General features: G+C 37.5%; 2 protein-coding genes across 3 annotated transcripts in view; both read left to right on the top strand.

Annotated features, from left to right (window-relative positions):
* The first annotated feature begins 63 nt into the window (after positions 1-63).
* Positions 64-12,112, top strand: LOC140148804 (nucleotide exchange factor SIL1-like). 2 transcript variants are annotated; one of them, XM_072170875.1, is made up of 11 exons: positions 64-270; positions 2,669-2,852; positions 3,565-3,673; positions 3,979-4,079; positions 4,971-5,147; positions 5,535-5,720; positions 7,173-7,294; positions 8,010-8,277; positions 9,314-9,381; positions 10,068-10,229; positions 11,017-12,112. In XM_072170875.1, the coding sequence occupies exons 2-11, from the start codon at positions 2,694-2,696 to the stop codon at positions 11,147-11,149; spliced, it is 1,485 nt and encodes a 494-aa protein (XP_072026976.1). In that variant the 5' UTR covers positions 64-270; positions 2,669-2,693; the 3' UTR covers positions 11,150-12,112. The 2 variants fall into 2 exon arrangements, with proteins under 2 accessions (XP_072026976.1, XP_072026977.1); XM_072170876.1 differs by having other exon boundaries at positions 64-223.
* A 10,503-nt stretch (positions 12,113-22,615) lies between these two features.
* LOC140147352 (prominin-1-A-like) overlaps positions 22,616-23,074 on the top strand; it is a 62,740-nt gene continuing 62,281 nt past the window's right edge. Inside the window, exon 1 of the mRNA XM_072169129.1 lies at positions 22,616-22,856. Within this exon, the coding sequence (XP_072025230.1) occupies positions 22,616-22,856 (241 nt within the window). The remainder of the gene's footprint in view (positions 22,857-23,074) is intronic.

Below are 23,074 nucleotides of genomic sequence, written 5' to 3' on the forward strand. Positions count from 1 at the left end.
TAAATAAAATATACTCATGAATTATTCATAAATAAACTACAACCTTTGACCTATGTACATGCACCGATATAGAAGTACACGTGGATGTAAACAATACGCTGACGTGTTGTTGTTCAATGCTGCCTAATCATCGTTAAATCGCCTTCAAAGGTGATGAAATGTCCCAGAATTTATGCATGTATTAATGAGAAGAATTGCAGTAACGGAAGAACTGCTGGATTTGGTGAGCATACAACAAGCACGCTACAAGCTTTAATATTTAAATTTTAGGTAAGCTTACCAAAAAAAAAAATTATTTTGTGATTTATAATTTTATTAATATTATCAATATCATGTTAAGTTAAATTTTTATTACTTCCATCCATGGTCCGGGTACGCGCTGGTGATCGGTGATCATGTAGAAGTGGCAAGGCTTCTCCCCTAAGTTAAGCACCGACGACCAACGTTTTGTTGTTGTTTATGTAGTTGACTTGTTGACAATTCATAAAAGTTGTCATCACAACGCCGGTCTGGAAGTCGAGACCGTTCATTGTTTATCAGTTAATATCACTTCTGTGTTTACCGTGTATGCTCGGCACACAGCACAGACACCGGAAGTAGCTCGAGATACTCTAGCTAAAATACAGGTTTACATTTACTATCTTACATTATCTTGCTGTATTTCAGCTAGAGCTCCAAACGACAAGCTTCCGGGTTTTTTTGGAGAACAATACTGTTACGTAAGATGAAGAAGAAACCCGCCTCGGAGCCCGCTCTACTCATTATTTCATTGTACTTATTGCAATTTGCCTCCACACATTACGTAATCAACACAAAGCTTTTGTGAGGATTAGTGAGTGGATAAGAAATTGACAGTGGAGGATACTGAAGGACACGCCGATTGTTAGTTGTCAATCATGAATTGCCGCAAGCGTATTAATATTTTACTGCATGGCATTCCGCAAACACCAAGACAAATTATGCCGTATTTTTCCAAAGATCATCTCATATGAAGTAAGCTGAATGCGATCTGTACTTTTGTAACATTCCGATCGCTTTTGATCACCTATTATCGGCGAATTTGCTTGAAAACAAGTGAGTTCATGTTGTGTAAACATAATTAGCATAGACACAAATGAAATTACGATGCAATACAATGCAATTTGAATGCGCAGCAGATCTATAGAAATAACGTTGCCCAGTTTTATGCAGAATTAGACCCTGTCTGACCGGAAGTAATAAAAAATTAACTTTGTTGATTTAGGGATTCAATCATGTTTCACCGTTGTTCATCACCGATTAACGACGATGCGTCCGCGTCGTCTGGGTGGTTTACTTCGCGAGGGCAGCTTAATCGGTGATGAACAACGGTGAAACATGATCGAATCCCTTTCATTTTGTTGTTATTTTTTTAAATATACATGTTAAATATTCTGTTGATGTTCAAATTTGGATGCATAGTTATAGGTCCAGGGACACTACAAAGCCGAAAAAATAAATAACTTGACAATTTTTTTTTTATTTATTTTTATTTTTTACGCTTGATACGGGTACCAAGTTACCCGCCAAATTTACCTCGGGTGCCGGATTACGCATTACTTGATAGGTCACAGCCTTACAAATTAGTGGCTAGACCTGTCAAGAATTAAAGGTGCACAGTGCATTTTTTACTGCCTCAGATACAATATTTGGTTGTTCTAACAAAGCTTGCTCGAGAAGTCTTGCTTTGAATTTGCTCACAGATAGCTTTGTATTCAAGGCTAGAGTCCGAAGCTGTCGAAATCTAATAGAAATTAATGGAGTGTGACTGTGACACCATGCAAAGCTATTGAAGTGTGGAATAATCACAGCGAATTACAATGGATGGTCCATCGCATCAAAAATGTTGAGCATCATTTTTCACTTCACCTACATTTTAGACTTTCCGAAAAAGGCAAAGTTTGCTCTAAATGATAAAAAGTTGACTTGTCAAAATAACTTTGGTCCAAACTTACGGGGGTACTACACCCCTGCCCAATTTTGTGCCTTTTTTTGCATTTTTCTCAAAAATTATAGCACATTGGTGACAAGTGGGGCATTATTGGGGCAAGGACTACAACTACTGCACTGGAAATTTTATTTCAGCAGACAACAGTTGTGGAGTTACAGTCAAAAATGAGGGAAAACCAATATGTGATCAATAAATCAATAACTACTTGCCTTGAGTTGGTGAATTTTCAGTGCAGTAGTTGTAGTCCTTGCCCCTATAATATACATATCTTACTTGTCACCTATGCACTATAATTTTTGAGAAAAATGCAAAAATAGGCACAAAATTGGCCAGGGGTGTAGTACGCCCTTAAAGATGAACACATTATTTAGAATGCATTACAAAAAAGTCACTGCTAAACCTAGATTGAAAAAGGATTGCTTTGGATTCTTGCCGCGACTGCGTAACTATTGTGTGCAAATTTAAGCAAGAGTCCTCAAGTAATGAAAACCTTCATAAATTAACTCTAAAGGTTTGTATGTTGAAGAGCAATATGTTATTTAATCAATTTTTAATAACCTGTTCAATATTTTTTTTTCATATTGTGTTTTGTACCTCACATGTGGCAAATCAATTGTTCAATTGCATATCTGGCTGAAAATTTTACTTGGATATGAAAAAAACTTCTTGTTTCATATTCCTTTTTCTCTCTTTTTTCAGGTCAGTCCTATCTGCACACATCAAAATGATGGCATTACCAAGGAGAACCACACTACATGCTTTCCATCTCCTCACATTGGGCCTGTTTCTTCTATCATGTTATCTTAGTGTCATAGGTCAAATCAATGTCAAAGGTGAAAAAGCTGATAACAAACACACTGCAATTGTAGCTGTTGATGCTCAGGTAAATCCTTTTAATATTAAAGTCTACTGAAATACTGCATGGTTTAGGCAAATATAAAGGGGGAGGGGGCAAGAAAGAGAAAAAGACCTATTTGGTTTGTGGTACTGGTTAGCTCTCAACTCATGTGTGATGATTGATATTAAACCAGTAGCCTAGGAAGTAATTGATCTGACCCATACAGATTGTAGTGTGTTTTAGGAACACATTATATGCTTTCAAATGAAATACATACAGACTATTCAGTGAATAAGTTTATCAAGCTATTGTTTTTATATTTTCATTTGGCTTGTGCCTTTATTAGTTCCATTATTAACTAGAATAATTTAGTGTAAGCTGGTTGAAAGAATGGTACCATAGCACATTAATCAATACCATTTGTCACCATTTTTTTCATGTGGCAGTGATGTCAACGCATTGAAGCAGCTGTTTTGCTCACGCATCTATGCGCCATCTTTAAGCATGTGCGTGTGTACACCAGTGCTTTGAGTGAACACTAGCAATTTGAGGCTGGGCCCAACGAAATGTGCATTGACGTCACTGCCACTTCAAGGTGAAAAATGGTATTCACATACATTCACCCATTGAGTGTCATAATTGATGTGACTTTTCAAAAATGGATGCCAATCAGATGTGAATAAACGTTGCACAAAATTTATGTGAACTATTTAATAATGATAATATCCATTACTATTGATCATCATTGATACCACAGGAAGATGATTCAAACAAAGAAGATGAGGATGGGGTGGAGATACAGACTTATGACGAAGAAGACATGGAAGTGTTTCAGCCGACATCAAAATGGCAGACGATCAAAGCAGGTATAGGTTCAAAGCAGATATTTACAAATGTTGAAATATTAATGTAATGTATTCAGTAAAGTTACTAAAAGATCAGAGTTAAAAAAATAGTTACCATGTTTAGATACGATGAAGGTGTGAATGAACTGTGCGGATCATGTCAAAGGCTATTGCCCAGATAGATTTGCCTTAAATGCTCACATGACTGATTATTCTGCACATGACAACCACAACCACATCCACATCTGCATATTGGCCCTTTAACCAAAAGTTGTAAAACAGTGTTTTCTTTTTGTAACATTATACATTTCCATCATGTTATTTAGGTCAAGCCATCCCAGCTGGTTTACATGTGCAAATAAATCTTGAAACTGGGCTGAAAGAAGCTAAACTTATGGAAGGAGACGATGGGAGCAGATATAGAAAGGTACATTAATATGTATAATAATAGATATTAGAATTTCATTCCCCTTCTTCATCCATATCCACAACCCCCTCCCCCCGACAATGAAGTGAAGTCAAGAGGTGACAGCTGACTGAATAGTAGTAAAAAGGGGTGGGGATCACTCTGAGATGTACTTAACTTCTGTGCTAACTTTTTTAATGCTATTTGCATTTTCTCTCACATCGCCACCATAATTTTATAAACATTATTATGTGCAATATATTTTCTGTTTCCCCATTTTGATCTTAAAATATGCTAAGTAATTAATTTATGAAAGTATGTATGTGTGTGTCGAAAAGGAGTTTGAGTATGTAGTCTCTGGTGCATGAGTAGGGAAAGAGTTTGAGTAAGTGGTGTGTAATTAAGGTCAGTGGGTGTGATCTTGTGGTTGTAATAGTTTATGAGTGGATGTGGGGTGCAGGGGTGTGTGGGGGGTGTGTGTGTTGGGGTGTACATGTGGGTGAATGGTTGAAAATGAATGTGTGGATGTCTTAACTATGTAATTTGCTCTTCTCTTCATGATTTTGCTGTATTTATTTGTATTTTAACATTTATACTTATATGTATTTTAATATTTTTTATATATGTGTGCTTTTGTAAAATTGTTGCATTTCAGTTTTTATACTGCTATGACAATTGTGTAATAAACCTTTATGAAATGAAATGAAATGAAATGAAATGAAATGAAATGAAATGAAATGAAATGAAATGAAATGAAATGAAATGAAATGAAATGAAATGAAATCAAATCAAATCAAACTATTTAATGTGTCAACCTACTGGTCTTCAGGGCCTGAATGTCACTTATAAAAATGTTCATTTATTTCTAACACTGTCAACATTGATTTAGGTATTGTCATTGTTTGTTTTTAGGTCAAGGATGCCCTGAGTGAACAGCCCAATGATGGAGAAGATCCTCTTCAGGTGTGGTCAGATGGAGAGCATCAAGGTGTAGCCAACACAGAACATCCATATTTCACTAAGAAAGAATTGAAAGAAGCACTCAAGAAGTTCAAGGCCAGTCAGGATGATGTCAAAGACAAAGAAGCTGTAAGCTTACCCTTCTTCTCATTCCTACTTTCTTTGCTTTTCTTCCTTCTATTTTTCCTTCGCTACCTCTTCTTCCACCTGTTCCTCCTGATATCGTCAGTGGGCGGGAAAAATCTCATATGTACTTTTGGCCCTTGAATATGGATAAAGCCTTGTAGGTGTAGACTTTATATTTAAGAGGTTGCTTCATCCATGTTCAAGGGCCAAAGGTACATATTTTTCCGTCCAGTGATGATATGCAACTTCTAACTATACTTATCTGCATAAAAGAGCAAACCTGTTGCAATGGAGCTAATGTGAGGCCCTTGTATAATGTATTTTATCATATCAATACTCTATAAATTTGGGATTAAACTAAATTGTGTATACATATCAAACTTTCTCCAGGCAGAAAAGCTTCGCTCACAGTATCGACCCATTGATGAGCTGAAGAAAGATTATGAGCAGTTAAAAGTGAATATAGAGAGTGATATAGAAATCATGCAAAGACTTGTGAAGATATATAATGCTAGCGATGCAAGCCTGGAGGAAAGGCAGATGGCACTTCATGACTTGGAGTACTATGCACATCAGGTATGGATATACAGTGTCACTGACAGGCTGTATCTCAGTGATTGGTATCAATCAGTTTTGATGTCTATTGAAAAGCCTTCTAAATGTAACATTAGGTTATAATGTTTTTTTACTTTTATGGTGGCTAATTAGGTTGAATATGGTACATTTGGATGAGGCAGTCTTGTCCATAATCACTGGAAACTGATGGATACCAGTCACTTTGATAAAGTCAAGTCAGCATCCAGTGTGGAAATTCAAGGCACTGTACACTTATAGCTATTCATTTTCTGTTGAGGTTTTCAGGCCTTGCCGTTTGAGGCGAGCGATTGGTCTCGCTCGCCCAAACTCAATTTCTAGTGAGCGATTTTTCACTTGCCATAGACACTTAATATCGCTTGCTGCAAATCGCCCAAAATTGAATCCAATATCAATTTACATTAAAGTTTCAGCACTTCCGTGGATGCAATATTAGTATGGATGTTCTATCAGACCAAGAGAGTGATTTGACCACTACATAGAGTGATTTGACCACTCGCCTAGCATCATGTTAGCGAGTGATTGACCACACGCCTTTAAAATCTAGACGGCAAGGCATGGGTTTTGATTTGCAAAAAGCAAAATATAAATTATGCTGGTTTGTAAATGAAAACCCTGCGGGCCTGACTAACCCAGATTTTATTTTCCATTTGCGGGATTTTTATGGTTTTTGGCTGAAAAAATCTTTTTGACTAAAACAATTGGGGGGAAAAAATCAGAAAATTTTAAAAATATGTATGCAAGTCTATCCCAAATAGAACAGGTTTTCTTTTTGTCACCCAAGTTCATTTTCAACAGTGTATGATATACAGCCCCCTATCCTGGTGGAAAACTTGGCTCAAATCTTGACTATTGCAGAGGGCAGCATAACATAATTTGTAATGCCAACTTGATGATGCTTGATTTGACTGCAATGCTGGCATCACCACTGCTAATGGCAGAGATTAACTCCTATATTCATCTGAAAATACAGCCTTTGAATTATACAGAACTGATCTTTAGAGAATACTATTATAAATTAATTTCGGATTTATATAGTGCTTCCAGATCTCAGAGGATTCAAAGCACTGTAATTTCGCTGCCATGGTGAATCAATATAAACAGTTCGCGCAATAAATAGGCTGGTTGCAGTGAAGCCAGAGCAAACCTATCCACACTTAGATTGTAACATCCACCTAATTCCATTGGGTGATGGAAGTTTTTGATAACCGATTTTTGAAACCAGGATGAAACCGAAAATCTGGGCCGGAGATCCAAAGAAAACCTGCAAGAGCAAGCATGGATTGGGATAAACCAAGTGCAATTACAGTCCTTGAGAACAGCCGGGGATTGAACCTGGGACCTTAGTGATGCAAAGCGAGGGAACAACTGCTGCACCAACTCGCTCTCCCATTATGCATATATAATTGTATTGCCTTTATTTATGTTTAACAGATTGACAATGCTCGTGACTTAGTATCCATCGGTGCATTTCATCTGATAATACAGGCTTTGAATGACACTGAACAGATAATTAGGCAGGAGGCGGCTTTCGTCATGGGATCAGCTGTACAAAGGTAAATTTGAATAGAGATTTGCTGTGTATTGCCAAACACACAAATCTGCAGTACATTGTAATGTGTTTTTGATGCGTGTAGCCCAATTCAGAACATGAACAACTTTCATCATTAAAAATGCTGATGTGATGTGTATACATCAATCTACAATCTTAACATTGGGCTATTCCAGTTGAAATCCACACTATCCCTGTGGAAGATTTTGGAAATATCTTCCACAGAGGGAGTATGTTTTTCAAATGTAATTGGTCAAAATTAATCATTTTGAAACCCATACTCCCCCTGTATTATGGCTTTACCTACATCTTCCACAAGTGGTGCAAGTATTTCAAATGGAAGTTACCCAATTGTCTATTCTATTCAAAACTTATACTCTCTCTGTGGAGGACTTCTTGAGTTGGTGATGTCAATTCGTTGAGGCATCTGTTTCATGCATACATCTATGTGGTATCTTTAAGATGTCCATGTGTATGTTAGCACTTTTAGTGATCACTTGCAATATGAAGCTGTGCCCACTGACTCATCAAGATGAAAAATAATTTAAGGGTCAAGTTCAGTTTTTGAGCATTGCAAATATTCAAATAACATTTTCATTCATGAATATCCTTGTGTGAAAAAATACCATTTTAAATTTTGACACACTTTTGCCTGTTTCTTTACCCACCTCTATAGTTAATGTATATCTTCCTGTTTTATCAATTCTTTGCTTACCTAGCAATCCTCATGTGCAAGTAGTCGCAGTTGATGGTGGCGCCCTTCAACAGCTACTTCGCCTCATCTCATCAACAGAATCTTTCTCTGTAAGAAAGAAAGCAATGTACGCCATGTCTGCTCTGCTACGACACTTTCCATACGCGCAGTTGAAATTCCTTCAGTTGGGAGGTCTGAGTTCTTTTTCTACCCTCTTTAAAGAGACAGATGTAAAGATGACATCCTTAAAAGTCAAAGCAGTGACATTACTTCATGACATGCTTCTTGAATACGTAAGTTGGTTTCCCAATTTTAGAAATTTGTTTGATATTAGGATTGTATTAATATTAAGATTGTGATCAATAATACATAGATCCAATAATGCCTTTACTCTAGGGCAAGCTTCCTTTTTGGAATTATTTTTATGAACTAAAGATGGTCTGCCATGGATCTCATTGTGCATGATGTGATAGAAACTGACGAGTTTCATCGCAAAATGCAATAAATCCATTTGGGAAAAAGAACAAATTGTGTTAAATGAACATGGCGTTTATCACATTTTGCCAAAAAGAAATGACTTACACACCTGCATATACTTTGCGAGTTGGTGAAAAACATCTCTCGACAATCGTTTGGCAGTGTTATCTCAATTTTCATATATTTGGTGCTTACCACGTTTTGCAATGAAATTCTCCAGCTGTTCCATGATGATGGCACTTGGATTGTTTCAGACTCATATTCCATGTTAGAAATAAGGCAGGCCCTCAGACCAAAATCCTATGAAATATGATACACTAATACTGAGGGCCTGCAGGGGCCCATAACGTATTGTTACTAAAGTCATCAAGATGGACTCTATGTTGACTTTAAGATCAGTCCTAGCTGCTATTTAGCGTATACATATTTTACCTGTTATCTTATAAAGTGTTGCATATTTGTGGACTAGTGTAACATTCAAATTTTGAAACTGATAAACATGTATTGTGTCAATTTTATAACTGAGTTCATGCCTGTAAAAATTGATGAGGCCCATAGATTTTAAACCTAAGCGCCTGAATGGGATGTGAAAAATATTGAGTCATTTCTAACACTGCTCATGTTGCTGCTGCTCCTATATGACAAAAATGATATGAAAGTTAGCATAATTCTGGTTTACCTCTCGCAAGGGTTAGGGTCAGGGTTAGGGATATGGTTACAGTTAACACAATACACAAGGTATTTCAGAAAGTTATTGCACAGGGTATTTCAGAAAGTTGCACAAGCTTTCTAGGTTTGCAAAGTGATTGTTAGCATGTCATCATGTTTGTGCCCTGTCTGATTTCTCAACAGAAGCTGATCACAGAGGGAGACTTGCCTTCAGATGAAGTTGGACAACAAAGATTAAATCAATACAAATTGTACGTATCTATTCACCAATTGACTTCATTGGCCATGCTCCTTTGATACTGTCCATTGTAGTGAACTTGAAGTTTAAGATATGATATGAAGGTATTGTGCTCTGATATGATGTAGATATGCAATGTTATATATAAGTATGCTGTATCATCTGTGACCTGATCCAACAAAATGAGGCCAAGTTTAATAATATTGACATTTTGGCTCTGTAAGAAGGGCAGCAGTTTAAATTGGCAGCAGTTTAAATTAAGTCCACATACATTTGATCTAAAAGCAGGTGATTTTACGTTGTGACATACAAGTCAACTAACTTTCCACCAGAGTCTTCTGTAGAGACTAAAATTTTCCAACAAAAAGAGAAGAAGCTTTGAACAAAGCTGATCACTACACTGGAAATGCAACTGAAAATTGCATGCGAATACAATCGGATTATAACCTGATGTAAAGTCTACAACACGCTACATACACACGCCTCAACAAACTTGTTCCAGGTTATTAATACTTGTGATGATGTAGGATCATCTACGGCCTGATAAACGACACCTGAAATCGCGCGATTGTCCAATCAGAATTTGTGTCTGTAAACTTGACCACACTCACTGAATAAGAAACGTAAATGATGCCCCAATCTGTCCTTATTGTCAAGATAAGGTTTGCTTATCATTTTCTGTACTTTTCTCTTTTACAGAGTTAATTTATTACCAGCAATGCTTAATCAGGGTTGGTGTGACCTTATACCAACCCTACTGGATGTCCCTGATCATGATGCTAGAGAAAAGATACTCCTTACAATGGAACTATTACTAAAACCATGTCAAGATCATTACCAGAGTATACATGTAATTGAAAGGTGAGTTAACCAGGATTAACAAAGACATAGTCAGGATCATACCCAGAATATTCATGTAATTGACCTTTTCGGTAAATCCCATAACCCTTTGCGAGTACACCTGAGACCTCGTCATTTGACGTCAAGCCGATCTGCGCCGATGCGCACATCGTTTATCGAACATCGTTACTGCGCATTGCAATTAGGCGTGACGTCAAATGACAAATTCTCAGGTGTACTCGCAAAGGCTTATGGGATTTACCGAAAAGGTGAATTGAAGGATGGATTAACAAAAACATTTCAGGATCATTACTAGGTTATACATGTAATTAAATAAAAGGTGAGTTAACTAGGATTAACAAACACGATGTCAGGGTCAGTACAAGAATATACATGTATTTGAAAGGTGAGTTAACCAGGATTAACTAAAACCATGTCAGGATCATTAACAGAGTATACACTCTAAAAATTAACTACTCAAAAGTATGATTATTCGGAGAGGGACATAACAGATTTCTTTTCAAAATTAACAGGTTTCTTTTCAAAATGAATCAGATGTTCAAAAACAAAATGCTCAAAAATGTTTGACTTGCTTCGCTCCCCGCAATAGTTAAACCCTGAATTTCCCCCAAATGGGTGCATTTCCTCTGATTTAGCAGCAAAAGTGGGGAGCCGCACCCCCACACCCTTTGCGCACACCACTGTCTGTAATTGAAAGTTGAGTTAACCAGGATTAACTAAGACCATGTTTTAATATGACATTGTGTGCAGTTATGAACCATTTTATCACTTTTGTATTTTGTCACAGATTGTCTAATCTCAAAGAAGAATATGAACAGTTTGCCAGTGAAGAAAAGATGTCCAATGATGGTGATGAGTACTTCCAAGGTATCTTTCATCTAGTAGGGGATATCATTACAAGGCTGCAAGTCAAGTCATGATGCTAGTAGAATTCTAATGTCAAATGATGGACACAAATACTTAATATCAGTACAAGTCAAATACATGATGGTGATCCTTTCTAGGCATCTTTCATCTGATTGGTGATATCATCACAAGACTGCAAGTCGGGTCATGACGTCAAAAGTAGAACTGTAGTGTCAAATGATGGTGATGAGTTACTTCTATGGTACCTTCTCTCTCGTAGGTGATATCACCACAAGGCTGTATCAGGCCATGATATCAAAAGTAAAACTCTTATGTCAAATGATGATGATGAGTTACTTCATCTTCCATCTAGTAGTAGGTGATATCACCACAAGGCTGTAAGTCGTGTTATGACTTCAAAAGTAGAACTCTGTATTTTTTTTCCAAGGTTCCTTTTCAGCGTAAACAATATACGCAACGTCAAGCGTGTGCATTGGACCTTGTGCAAAATATATAATATACGCTGGACGTCTAGCAGTACGCTTAATTTGTAAAAGAAACTCTGAATAACAGAATAATGTCAAATGACGGTGGTGAGTTACTTCCATGGCATCTGACATCTAGTAGGTGATATCACCAGAGGGCTGTAAGTTGAAGATGAGCACACTTCACTAAGATAAATGCTAAAAGTGCACTGTACTATCAGCTCATAATAAGAATTATTCATATAGAATTGCAGATTCATATGCAGTGGAAAATAATTTAAATTAAACTTCAACACTACTTGTTTATTTTTACTTACTGGGAACGCTTTCGAGGAAATTCCTCATCATCAGCCGATGTTGTTGGCTCTGATGTATTTCTTGGAAACGGTTAGAGACCAACCTGATCAGTGGCGGATTTAGAGGGGGCGCACGTGGCGCGCGCCCCCTCTATTTTGTGCAGATCGGTGTCTGACTCTGTGTATTTTTGCAGAGTGGCGCCTGACTTTGTGTGGGCGCCGAGCCGCAGCGGCGGTGGCTCGGCACCCCCTCTATTGAAAATTCCTGCTGATCAGGTGACAATCGGAAAAGTCCTGCCTCTGGTGCCGCTGGGTTTTGTCAGTTTGTACCACACAGGATCTAGTTCCAATCCTGTGTCTCAGTTAAGTGAAGGTCCTTGCTTCTTGATCTGGATGGCTTCCAGGACATCAGAGCCAGCAACATCAGCTGATGACGAGGAAGTTCCTCGAAAGCACTCCCGGTAAGCGAAAATAAACAAGTAGTGTTGACGTTTAATTTAAATTACTTTAAAGAATTATTAAGTTTTTGTTACTGCGCACATCAGTAAAGTTCCAACTTACGCCTGTGTAAATCCACAAAAGCGCTCATCAGTCAAACAATGCCCAAAGCGCAGTTCATGTAGGTGGTGCACCAAGCTGTTTGTACGCTATTTTCTATCATTCTGTGATGTCATGAGTCCTGCTGATTACAAGCTGGTCAGAGTATAAATGGGGTGACTGAAGTTGGCAAAGTACACAGTGGGATAATTATAGGATGGGTGTTAATTAGGTCAAATAAAATATCTTAATCTCACTTTAATAATGAAAGTTACAACTGTAAACTTTTATTGTAAAGAAATAAAATAAATTATCTATCCACTTCTGTAGAAAAATACAAAATAAATTATCCATCTACTGCTGTAGAAAAATAAGATTTTATCTAATACTGAATTTATTACATCAGGCTCAGGAATTTGTGACGTGTCATGTCAAAAGCAGATACTTTTGGGCAGGATCGTAAATGGAGAAATAGCCAAAAATCTGCCCCGGGGTGATTTTTTAACAATTTGGGTTTGTTGCGAATTTGTGATGCTATTAATGTTAAAAATATTGTCTGATAGTTTCAGACCAGAATATAACTGGCATCTTGAATTTTTTGAAACATTTTTCAAGGTACTTCCTACTCTCAACATTGTCAATAATCTCAATTTCCAATTTCATAATACCATAGCTTACAAACTAAATATCTTCGCTTAGGAATGTCCGATTTCATTGGGGAAAATGGCGTTGTGGAGCAAAATATCTCTTTATTTAAGATATGTAAAAACCTCGAAATTGATAACCTGCCCAAAAGTGTTTGCTTTTGACATGACACGTCACATTTGATCTTGTTGTAATGAGCATTTGTGACCTGCTGCCATGAAATAAGCATAAAGTTGGTAGATTCAAGATGTCCTGACTGCTGCGTTGGTGTTCGTTGTTTCACACGCACCTGTTCAAGGCAATAGTAGGTCTGTATATCATTTGTGAATGGATACACAATTGGCCATTCATGAAGGACATACTACTGGCTTTTATAGGCGTGTGGCAAACAGAGCACATCAACTCAGCAGCCAGGCAGGGGCGTAGCAAGTGGGTGGATAGGGGGGATGAAATCCAGGGGCCCTGAGGGTTCAGGGGTCTGAGCATAAAAATAAAAACAGGGACAAAGGATATGTTAAAAGGGCCCTACGCTGCTATTTGTCCATGGGCCTCGGAGGCTCTTTCTATGCCCCCTGCAGCCAGGATATCTTAAAACTACCAACTTGCGATTTTACGCTTCATTTTGTGTTAGCAGGTCACATTTGTCAAATAATGGCTACTTCTTGAGATGTGATAATGAAATGATATATTTGTAATAATGTCTTTGTATCGAAGCATTGAAAATAAACTTTATTTATGACACTGATGCAATAGTTGTATATTGGTATTTGAAATCCTTGTGTATGTTTGAAATCAAACCCACCTCTGTGTTTGCTGGGTTGAGCTCTTTTTTCTGTCTATGAACATGAGTGAGATGGTTCTCCTCCAGGTTGTTTTTGATCAATTGCCGCATAATCTGAGATTGAACCCTGGAGATTGAACACTGGTGACAGACTCAGGGTATGCAATTTTGAAATATAGTTAAAGGGGGGGGGTACTCAGTACAAATGAGTGACCATACAGGGATGTGCCACACAAACAAGAGGATTTTTTTTCGAAATGGACCATGAAAAGTCCATATTGTTTCATAAAAATAAAAAATAAAAAAAATCTAGAAATTTGCAATTTATTTTGATGCTTAATTGAATGAGAAATTGTTGTTTAAAAGGACAGACTTGTAATCAGGCTAAAAAGTTAGCCCATTGAGAAATGCATACTTGTTGTGAGTATGTGGTGAGTAGACTTGAACAAATCTTGATTTTACACACCACCAAATCGGGTTTGAATCAAACTCCAAACTCAGTGTTTTATTCTGAGAACCACACCAGGTTGATTTAATGTAAAAAAAAATGGGGGTGGGGTGGGGAGGGGGGGTTGTAAGGTTGATGGTTAAAAGAAGTTGATGATTAGCATGGTATACAGATAATATAATAACATTATCACTTATGAATAGCTTTATTTTGATACCAAATTTCATTTGTAGTTCCCATCAGCATTGACAAAATCATCAATATGAACATGTCGTTCAATGAGGATTTTTGCATGTATAGTGGTGTGCAACAAGAAAAACAAATCAAATAAGAATGGCGACATCCTATCTATTGCGAAGTGGCGGTTTTATGAAATATACTAAAATGCAGTAAACCTTTGACGAGCGCGTATTGTAAGGATACATCGCGTATTTACTGCGTTGCACGCACTCGTCTCTGATTGGCTGCTGAGGCGATCTGTTGTTCCGGCGTGGAAATTTCTGAATGAACTGTGCGCCGTACGCGTTGTTAGCGCCGAATTTGCAACATCACGATCACGGTAGTCGCGCTCGTCAAAGGTTTGCTGCATTTGACTATAATAAGAGTTGAAACTTGAAAGTGAACAGTGTCATGTGCTTGAAAGGCTAGGTCTATATATTTAACTATAAGGCCTGATTCAAGTCCATGTTTTCGTCGAAGTCAAGTTATAATGGATTTATAGTGAATTCAATTTTGATGAAGTGAGTACACAAAAATTTGTTTAAGCTTACTTACACAGTACACATATACATGCATGCATGTTGAACCACACTCAGTTTCAGAGAAGAACGGCAGTCCTTACTCAGATTGACGCAAGCGCCCTGTTAATGAGCGACATTTTGACGCTTAATCGGCCAATCAGATTACCGCGTATGTTGTTATGATTGTCAGACGATTGAATCACCGATCAGAAACACACGTCCGTGTTTACGCTGTGCACGCCTCAAAATGTAAACAAGTGCCGTTCTTCTTTGACCGAAACTGCATGTAGCTGAGCGATGCATGCCATATGGCCATATCTGTAATCGCCATAGGGTAGCAACAACATATACAAGATTAAGCCTTTTTTTAATTAAATTTTATGCATACCGAATTTTATCGTCTAAATACTCATTATGCCGTCTGAAATGACGCGTCAATTATTTGTAATTTGTGACGCATCGTGAGATGGCGAACACATCCAACAAACCATTGATTAGCAAAAAGCCTGCATTTAATTTAAAAAAATATAATTTAACTTTTCCCTGATGTTCATTTAATTTTTGTGCATTAGCATTCTATTCAGTAGGCAAATTTCCCAATACTACAATGTACTACAGTACACACATAACCTATGATTCTGCATGGCCATAGATGCTTGTTATATAACACCTTTTGTAATTTACACCCTTAATCCAAGGTTATGAATATAAAATGAGGGCTAGCTGTTTACATTGTCTGTTTGCATTGCAATGGACCTGTGATTTTGCACAATGGATCTTGTTATTGCATGCTAAAAATATCCCATGTTGTCTATAAAATGGAAGAATGTTTTATAAATGGGGGGGGGGGTGCCCTAAAATTACACCCACAATCATACCCCTAATCTAACCATCGCAATAACCCTAAATCCTATATGTACTTCTAACGTATAGCCGTCCTTAATTCTAAACCCTAACCTAATTTTGAGGGTTGGTACAATTTGTGACCCTACTTTTCATACCCGACTTTTCATACCCCACCTGACCCGACTTATTTTTAAAGTTTTGTTAGATATTTGCAGTTTATTCTGTTGGTAATTAAATATTAAGCAAATACCATACACATTTCCTTAATATTATTGATAAAGAACAGCGATTTCAAGCATTTTCTCATCTCAAATTTCAAAGCCTCGTTCAGCCATATTTAGATACAAAATTGTGATTAGTATTGATGAGTTTTGAGCCCTGTGCAATTCTAATCACATGGACTAAGGGATTGTTCAGAAATACTATGGGGGGGCAAAATGGAGGGGTCAAAAAGTTTTGTCTTCAAAAGGGGAGTCAAAAAGTTTTTGCTCCTGATAGGGGTGGGGGGTCAAAAAGTACAAGAAAATACCAAAAGAACAAGAACATACAACATATCTTTTTGGAAGCTCGAAGACTTTACATTTATCCAGTCTCTATAAGAAAAGATTATATGTTTATATTCCACTGATAATACCGGGTCAAAATGATGCAACCGACATTTTTTTCGTCTTTGCCCGAAATTTATATTTTCCACTGACCAAGAAAAATTACGCCCTGATAAACAAGTCTAAAGCACTATCTTGTGTTATTTTTATTTAATTATTGGTTCTAAGAATGAAACATGAAAATATTAGAATGCAAACAATGAAATTAAACTTCATCACCCTATAAAACTTGCATGTTGCAGTGTAGGAAATAGGCCTAAAGGCCTATAAATTAAAAAAATGTACAACCATTAAACTTAGTGCATACTTGTTATAATGTAAATTGGGATTGTGATCGTTACTGCACAAATCATAAGTTGTTTTTTAAATTCTTAGAAAGGGTTGATCTAAAAGGTTTTGTATGTCCAAAGATTGGGGGTCAAAAAGTTTCAGGTTCTCTGGAAAACTGTGCATCGACGTAAAGCCCGTGCGTTGATACTCAAACTGTTGAGGTAAGCACGATATGGAAGGAAGGATGAGGGGGGTCAAAACTTTTTGACTCCAATTTCCAAGTGCCCAGCCCCCCCCCCCCAATGTTCTGAACACTCCCTAAACCTGGTTATAAAGTTTGCTCAAGCCAATCAATAAGTGTTTGCTTATATCACAATGCATTGACCAATTAAGCCTTGATATGCTAACTTGATTGAACTTGCTTGGAGCAACTGAGCGGTACAATGAAGTCAATACTCAATTAATCTCAAGTGTTGGTAGCAGTGAAAGGGCTGTATAACATGCAATGACAATATTGACGTTTATAATGTCCCCATGCGTAGATGTTAATGTGACAGACAGATATACTAATACTCATGAAAAGGTAACTTATGAACGACTGGTTTGGAGATTATGGCTGCGCACGAGGAAGGGCGATGTTTATAAATAATAATTTCTAAATCATAATTTTTCACCAATTACACTGATTTAGCCTTTTCAATTCGGTAGACTTCATTTACACTTTATTTAGTATTCATTGAAATATCTAAAATGATTTATCATAACGATAAAAAGTTGGGTCAAGTGGGGTATGAAAAGTCGGGTATGAGAAGTAGGGTCACAAATTGTACCAACCCTAATTTTGAAGTCGACGCCGACGTCATGAAATGACAACCACGTCAGACGTCTAGAATAGCGTCGAAGCGAGACGACCGAGACGCGTCCAGCAAAAAAAATCACGCGAAACGCCAGATAACTCCCATCGTTCCGCTTCAGCGCCGCCGCGTCGCAGCGCCGGTAAATACACGACGATCGTTGTCGCCGCCGATAAACTCTAACTCTATGTCCGAACCCCAACACAAATATTATACAGCACCCATGCATAGCATGTGTGCACTGATGCTGGTATAATATTATACAGCATTCATGGTATAATATTATACGCAATACAGCATATACTTAGATGCAGTGCACTGATCCATGGTATAATATTATACAGCACCCATGCATATAGCATGTGTGCACTGATTCCTATTTTTTTTTTTTTTTTTTTTTAACTTTTAACTTAAAAAATGAACTTTTTCTGGTCCGCTTTGAGAAAAAAATCATGTTAAACATGATAGCATTTTCAGTCTTTTGGTACCGGTATATCATAATATCATTTACCCTTTTTCTAGTCCATTTTTGGTTTATGGATGGGTCCTGTTTTCAAAATATTCTCTTTTCTTTCTCAAGAACTCATAGTGACCGAAAAATAAGAAATTTTCCCCAAATTTTTTAGAAAAATTTGTATTAATTTGGCCAAAAATTTCTTGAAAGAAATTGATATATTGATGGGTCCACTTTCAAATTGGTAAAAGCAGGGGGCAGCCAAAATCAAATGGGCAGCGGAAGAAGCAGGGGCGGCAAAAAGAATTAGTAAAGAAAAAAGGGCAGAAATTTTTTTTGATAAGTATAAAAATTTTGAAAAAATTGTACTATACATGAAAATGTGTTGCTTTTTGCTCTTCACTTTTCAAACGACCGAACAAAAATTGGGTCAACCTTTTCGGGCTGTTGAGGAAGGGGAGGCAAAATTGAATTTCCTTCAGCCCCCCCCGGGGTAGGAGCGGCCACGGTACGCCACTGCATATATAATTTCGAATGTATGTAATACTGTATGTTCATGTATTAAAGGTCCCCTGAAGATCAAAACATTTTGTCTATAAAACTTTTCCAAATATTAAGTTGTTTCTTAATATCTCAAAAACAGTTTTGATGGAGTTGGGACCTTCTTCCACTCAGTTATTCAATTCTCAACAGCACACCCTTACCAAACTTCGTGTTGCGTACACCCTCCCCTGGAAATATAAAGCAAGCAAATTCTATATAGTCCATTGCTCTGAGCTGAATAACTTTATATTTCAATATTTCCACTCTGATGTCCTGATTTTCCTGTCTGTATTTTTTTCTTTTTTTCCCCTTTTTTTTCGTTTGTTTGCTGCTTTTTCTTTATTTCAAGTCTTTCCTTTTTCTTTGCTGCACCCGGGGCTGCACCTGGCACTTTGGCGCCATCTCAATCCAATCAAAACTCGAGTTCAGGTGACGAGCTGTCCTCAGTCTGCCCCAACGCTACAGTTAGCCTGTCACCAATACAGATGTCATGGAAGCTGGAAGTTAGGAAAGTCATGCTGTTCAAGTGTTGGAAAGGAGTCCCAGTTAATTCGTAAGGGGGTAACCAGTGACGTGAGCATGCTTGTTAGTAGTCATAAGTTCTTGCGGAAATGCGTCAGTAAAGTTTCGCTAAATTGGCATTGCCAGGTTGTTAGGAGTGATTCATAGAGTGCTTAGTGCTTACCATTGCTTACCCAGAATGGTTTAATACAGCGGCTTACTGCCGGGTTAGATCGACTTTGCTTTATGTTTTGTATGTGCTTTAGAACCCGTGATTGGTTTAGGTGTTAATTATATGAGTGTGGAAACTTTTTTTCTTGGAATGTGTGAAAGGATACCACTGCACTGTAAGCATATACCAACGGATTTTGTTTCCATTGTTTAAATGGAATATAATTCGAGTGTTTGATATCTATCCATGCAGACTTGGGATTTGTTTCGGTAATTCCACATGCTGGATAAAATGCTGCACAACAGGTAGGTTCATTTCCAACCCAATCAACTAGTCTAGATACTGTAATTAAATTACAGTAATTAAATTACGGTGTGGGCTTACCTGCCTCATTCAGAGCTATTCAGTTTACTCGATTATGGAGTTGGAGTTGACACAATTAAGTTTGAAAATGTTTCAGTTATCAGCAGGGTCCATGCACCTGTCAATGCGGTACTCACCCTGTGTGTATAGCATGAAAAGAATCGGGTCACGATAAGGGTCTCATGATGTATGTCTTGTTCAACAAATGACAGAATTCAATTAGTCAATCAAGACAACACTTCGGAGCGATTGCCGAATAGGGTGCAACTCTACTAGTCTTATTACAAGACTGCCCTAGCCAAACCCTAACCCTTATAACCCTAAACTCCGTAAACGAGGACTGGACTCAATCAAGTCTAGCAAGTTGCACCCTATTCGGTAATCATACCCACACTTCTGTATTTTATGCAATCACAAGGTGCAATTTTTATGAAAGGTTTTGGGCTTATACTATTATAGAGACCTGCTTAGAATCAGTGGTAGCATGAAGGGGGGCATGGGGAAAATCTACCAACCAGTTATATCCCCAGGTAGAACAAAAAATCATACAAAGGCCCTCACTGCACCCTAATATTTTTGAATATTAGGGTGCAAAAAGAATTATTAAAGAAAAAAGGACTTAAAAATTACGGAAAAGGTGAAAAAATGGAACTGCACACAGAATTTGTTGCTTTTAGGTTTGCTAACATCTTTTTTTTTTTTTTTCACTTTTTCAAACCATCAAAAATATAAATGAGTTAACTTTTTTGGGCTGTTGATGAAGGGATGGCAAAATTTACTTTTTCTTTTTCTGCCCAGGGTAGTTAGAAGAAAGGGGTCACACAATCAGCCTCCATAGGCCTAGAACTAGTTCCAGTTTTGAGAGAGAGAGCAAGAGAGAGGGTTCACCCGCATGGCTGTGAAGCGGCCAACAAGGTCTATTTTGTAATGTCAGAGAGGGCTTGTCATGGTCCCCTAGATGCACTGAACAAGTGCTATATAGGCCCTGGGGGGGTCACTCACTACTTGACTTGCTACACACCCGTGTCCAAGAAAAACGCCTAAAAGGGTATGTTTTTTCACCACACAGCCAAGGCGTCAACGCTCTTTTTGAAAAAGGGTACTTTTTCAGAAGGCATCGCCATTTAGGGTCCTTTTTCAGCCAAATCCTTAGACGCTTAGGGTTAGTAATATTATTGTTTGAGTGAGTTTGCACTAATTTGATAAAAATCACCACTTTTTAATTGATTCTTGTTACTTTTGTGTATGTTTTCTTCAGTATCTATATGTCTGCAACATCAAAAAGACACCTTGGGTATCAAATTAGCTCATTTCCCTGTTTACCCCACTTAGGGTATCAATATAGATATTTCCAAGTTGACGCCATTTAGGGTAGGCCTATGGTTTTGCATGTGCTACGCCATTTAGGGTAGGATTTTGCATGTGTTTCGCCATTAAGGGGTGCAATTTGGTTATGTGAAAATTCGCCATTAAGGGTGCATTTCCGAGGTGTTCGGACGCGGGTGGGAGGCACTTTTGTGTGAGAGTGACCCCCCCCCCCGGATATAGGCCCTGTATATGATCTGGTCCACTGTCCATAGGCGTGTTTGGAAATATTTTGAGAACTAAGACCCCCGTCCCCATGCCAAAAAAATTCTGGTGCAGTCACTGCCTGGTTCTTCTTCTCCTTCTTCTGTTTCTTTTGTTTTTTCTTTTGCTTCCTCTTTCCTTTCCTTTCCTTTCCTTTTTTTTTTTACATTTTATTTTATTTTATTTTTTTCTCCACCTGTGGCGCTGCCCCTAGTGTAGACCAGGTATGTTTCAGCAGTATCCACTTGAAATGAATTAATTGCTGAAATGTTTGGGTACATGTTGTCAGTATTGTCTTTAATCCACTTAATAATTCTCAAATTATCAAGTGATTCTTTTTTAATTTCAATGTAAGATATATGTCATTCATTACAATGTAAAAAGCAAAATGACTTATTTTACCACAGTTCACACAGTTAACCAGATCTTATACACTAGCACAACATTGCCATTAAATTGCTGTGCTTAATTATTCACTACCTGTTGCCTAGATACATCATGGGTTATTCTTTGCGCTTGCCATAATGTGTAATTTCCATCCTGTTTTGATTATTCTTTTCTAAATATAATTTTAATAATAACTGTCAGGAAGGTTTTCTGCCTAATTTAAGCTGAAATAATGAGATAAAATGAAAGAAAGTCCACTTGCTCTCTTTTCCATTTAATGCAGAGGTCTATGGGGGATTCGATGTTGCAGTTATGACCATTAAGTTCAAATTACGACATTAATTCAAAATTGCTTGGTTATCCTATAAACACAACTAATTTGGGCGATTCCAATTAGGTGTAAGGTGGGACAAATATGCCCCAAAATCAGGTTTGGAAAAAAAATCATTTAAAAAGATCATAATTCATGCATTTAGCTTGAAGCTGCTGCTTCTTGAGAAAAGGTTATTATTATATTGCTGAAAACAATATATCGTAATACACAGACTTTATACACATTGTTTGACCATAATTCTGGTTCAAGTTAAGTGACAAATAATATAAATATTTCCATTATCTTAATTGCATCTTGATTGAATCTTATATTCTAATTCATACAGGTATGATGTATGCTGAAGCTGGGTTGACAACCAATGGATGTATTACTACATTAAATCATAATTGGTACCATTAACTATTCAGAGCAGTGGAAGCATTTAAGGAATCAAACCAACAGTTACGGTATTTGCCAAGAAGAAATTTGCATTGAAAGCGTCACACATTAAAAATAAAAAATCACACGCACGTCAGCTGCTTCATTAATACTGAGAACTAGACAGTGAAATTGAGAGTCTAGACCGAAGATTGTTGATAACTTATATTTGAAGAATTATTCACAGCTATAAGGAAGGTATCTCTCTAGTATTAATTTTATAGCACATCTCGTGGTGCAGTATACAGTTTCTGAGGATCTAGAATTGGAATTATACAAGACTTCACAACAACATGGCCGCCACCGCCATGAGGATCTGTCACAAATGTTTATTGACTCTCACATTTGTGTTTGTCAGTACATTTTTATGTGTGTCTGCTAATACACAACAGGATGGTAAGATCATCTGGGATCCACTACCAGCAGAACCACAGTATAACACAACAGCAGAAGAACCATCGCTACCATTGAGTTCGTTATTTGGATTAGCTACTGGCTTCATACATAAGGTTCCACCCAAAGAAATACCATGGGGTAGGTAACGGTTACTGGTGGTATAAACTTTGTGTGTGTGTGTGGGTGTTTGTGTTTCTGGTCACCAAACAGGTTTTTGTGACACCGTGGGTCATCCCCAGTCATTAAACTTTCACAGCATACCCGGATACCCCCCTTTAGCAATATACCAAAAATGTGTTTTTACAACTGGGGACTTACCGGGTTGGGGTCCTCGATTAGGCGAAATAAATGGCAAA

The sequence above is a fragment of the Amphiura filiformis genome, chromosome 3 (genome assembly GCF_039555335.1).
Source record: "Amphiura filiformis chromosome 3, Afil_fr2py, whole genome shotgun sequence".
Classification (NCBI taxonomy): domain Eukaryota; kingdom Metazoa; phylum Echinodermata; class Ophiuroidea; order Amphilepidida; family Amphiuridae; genus Amphiura; species Amphiura filiformis.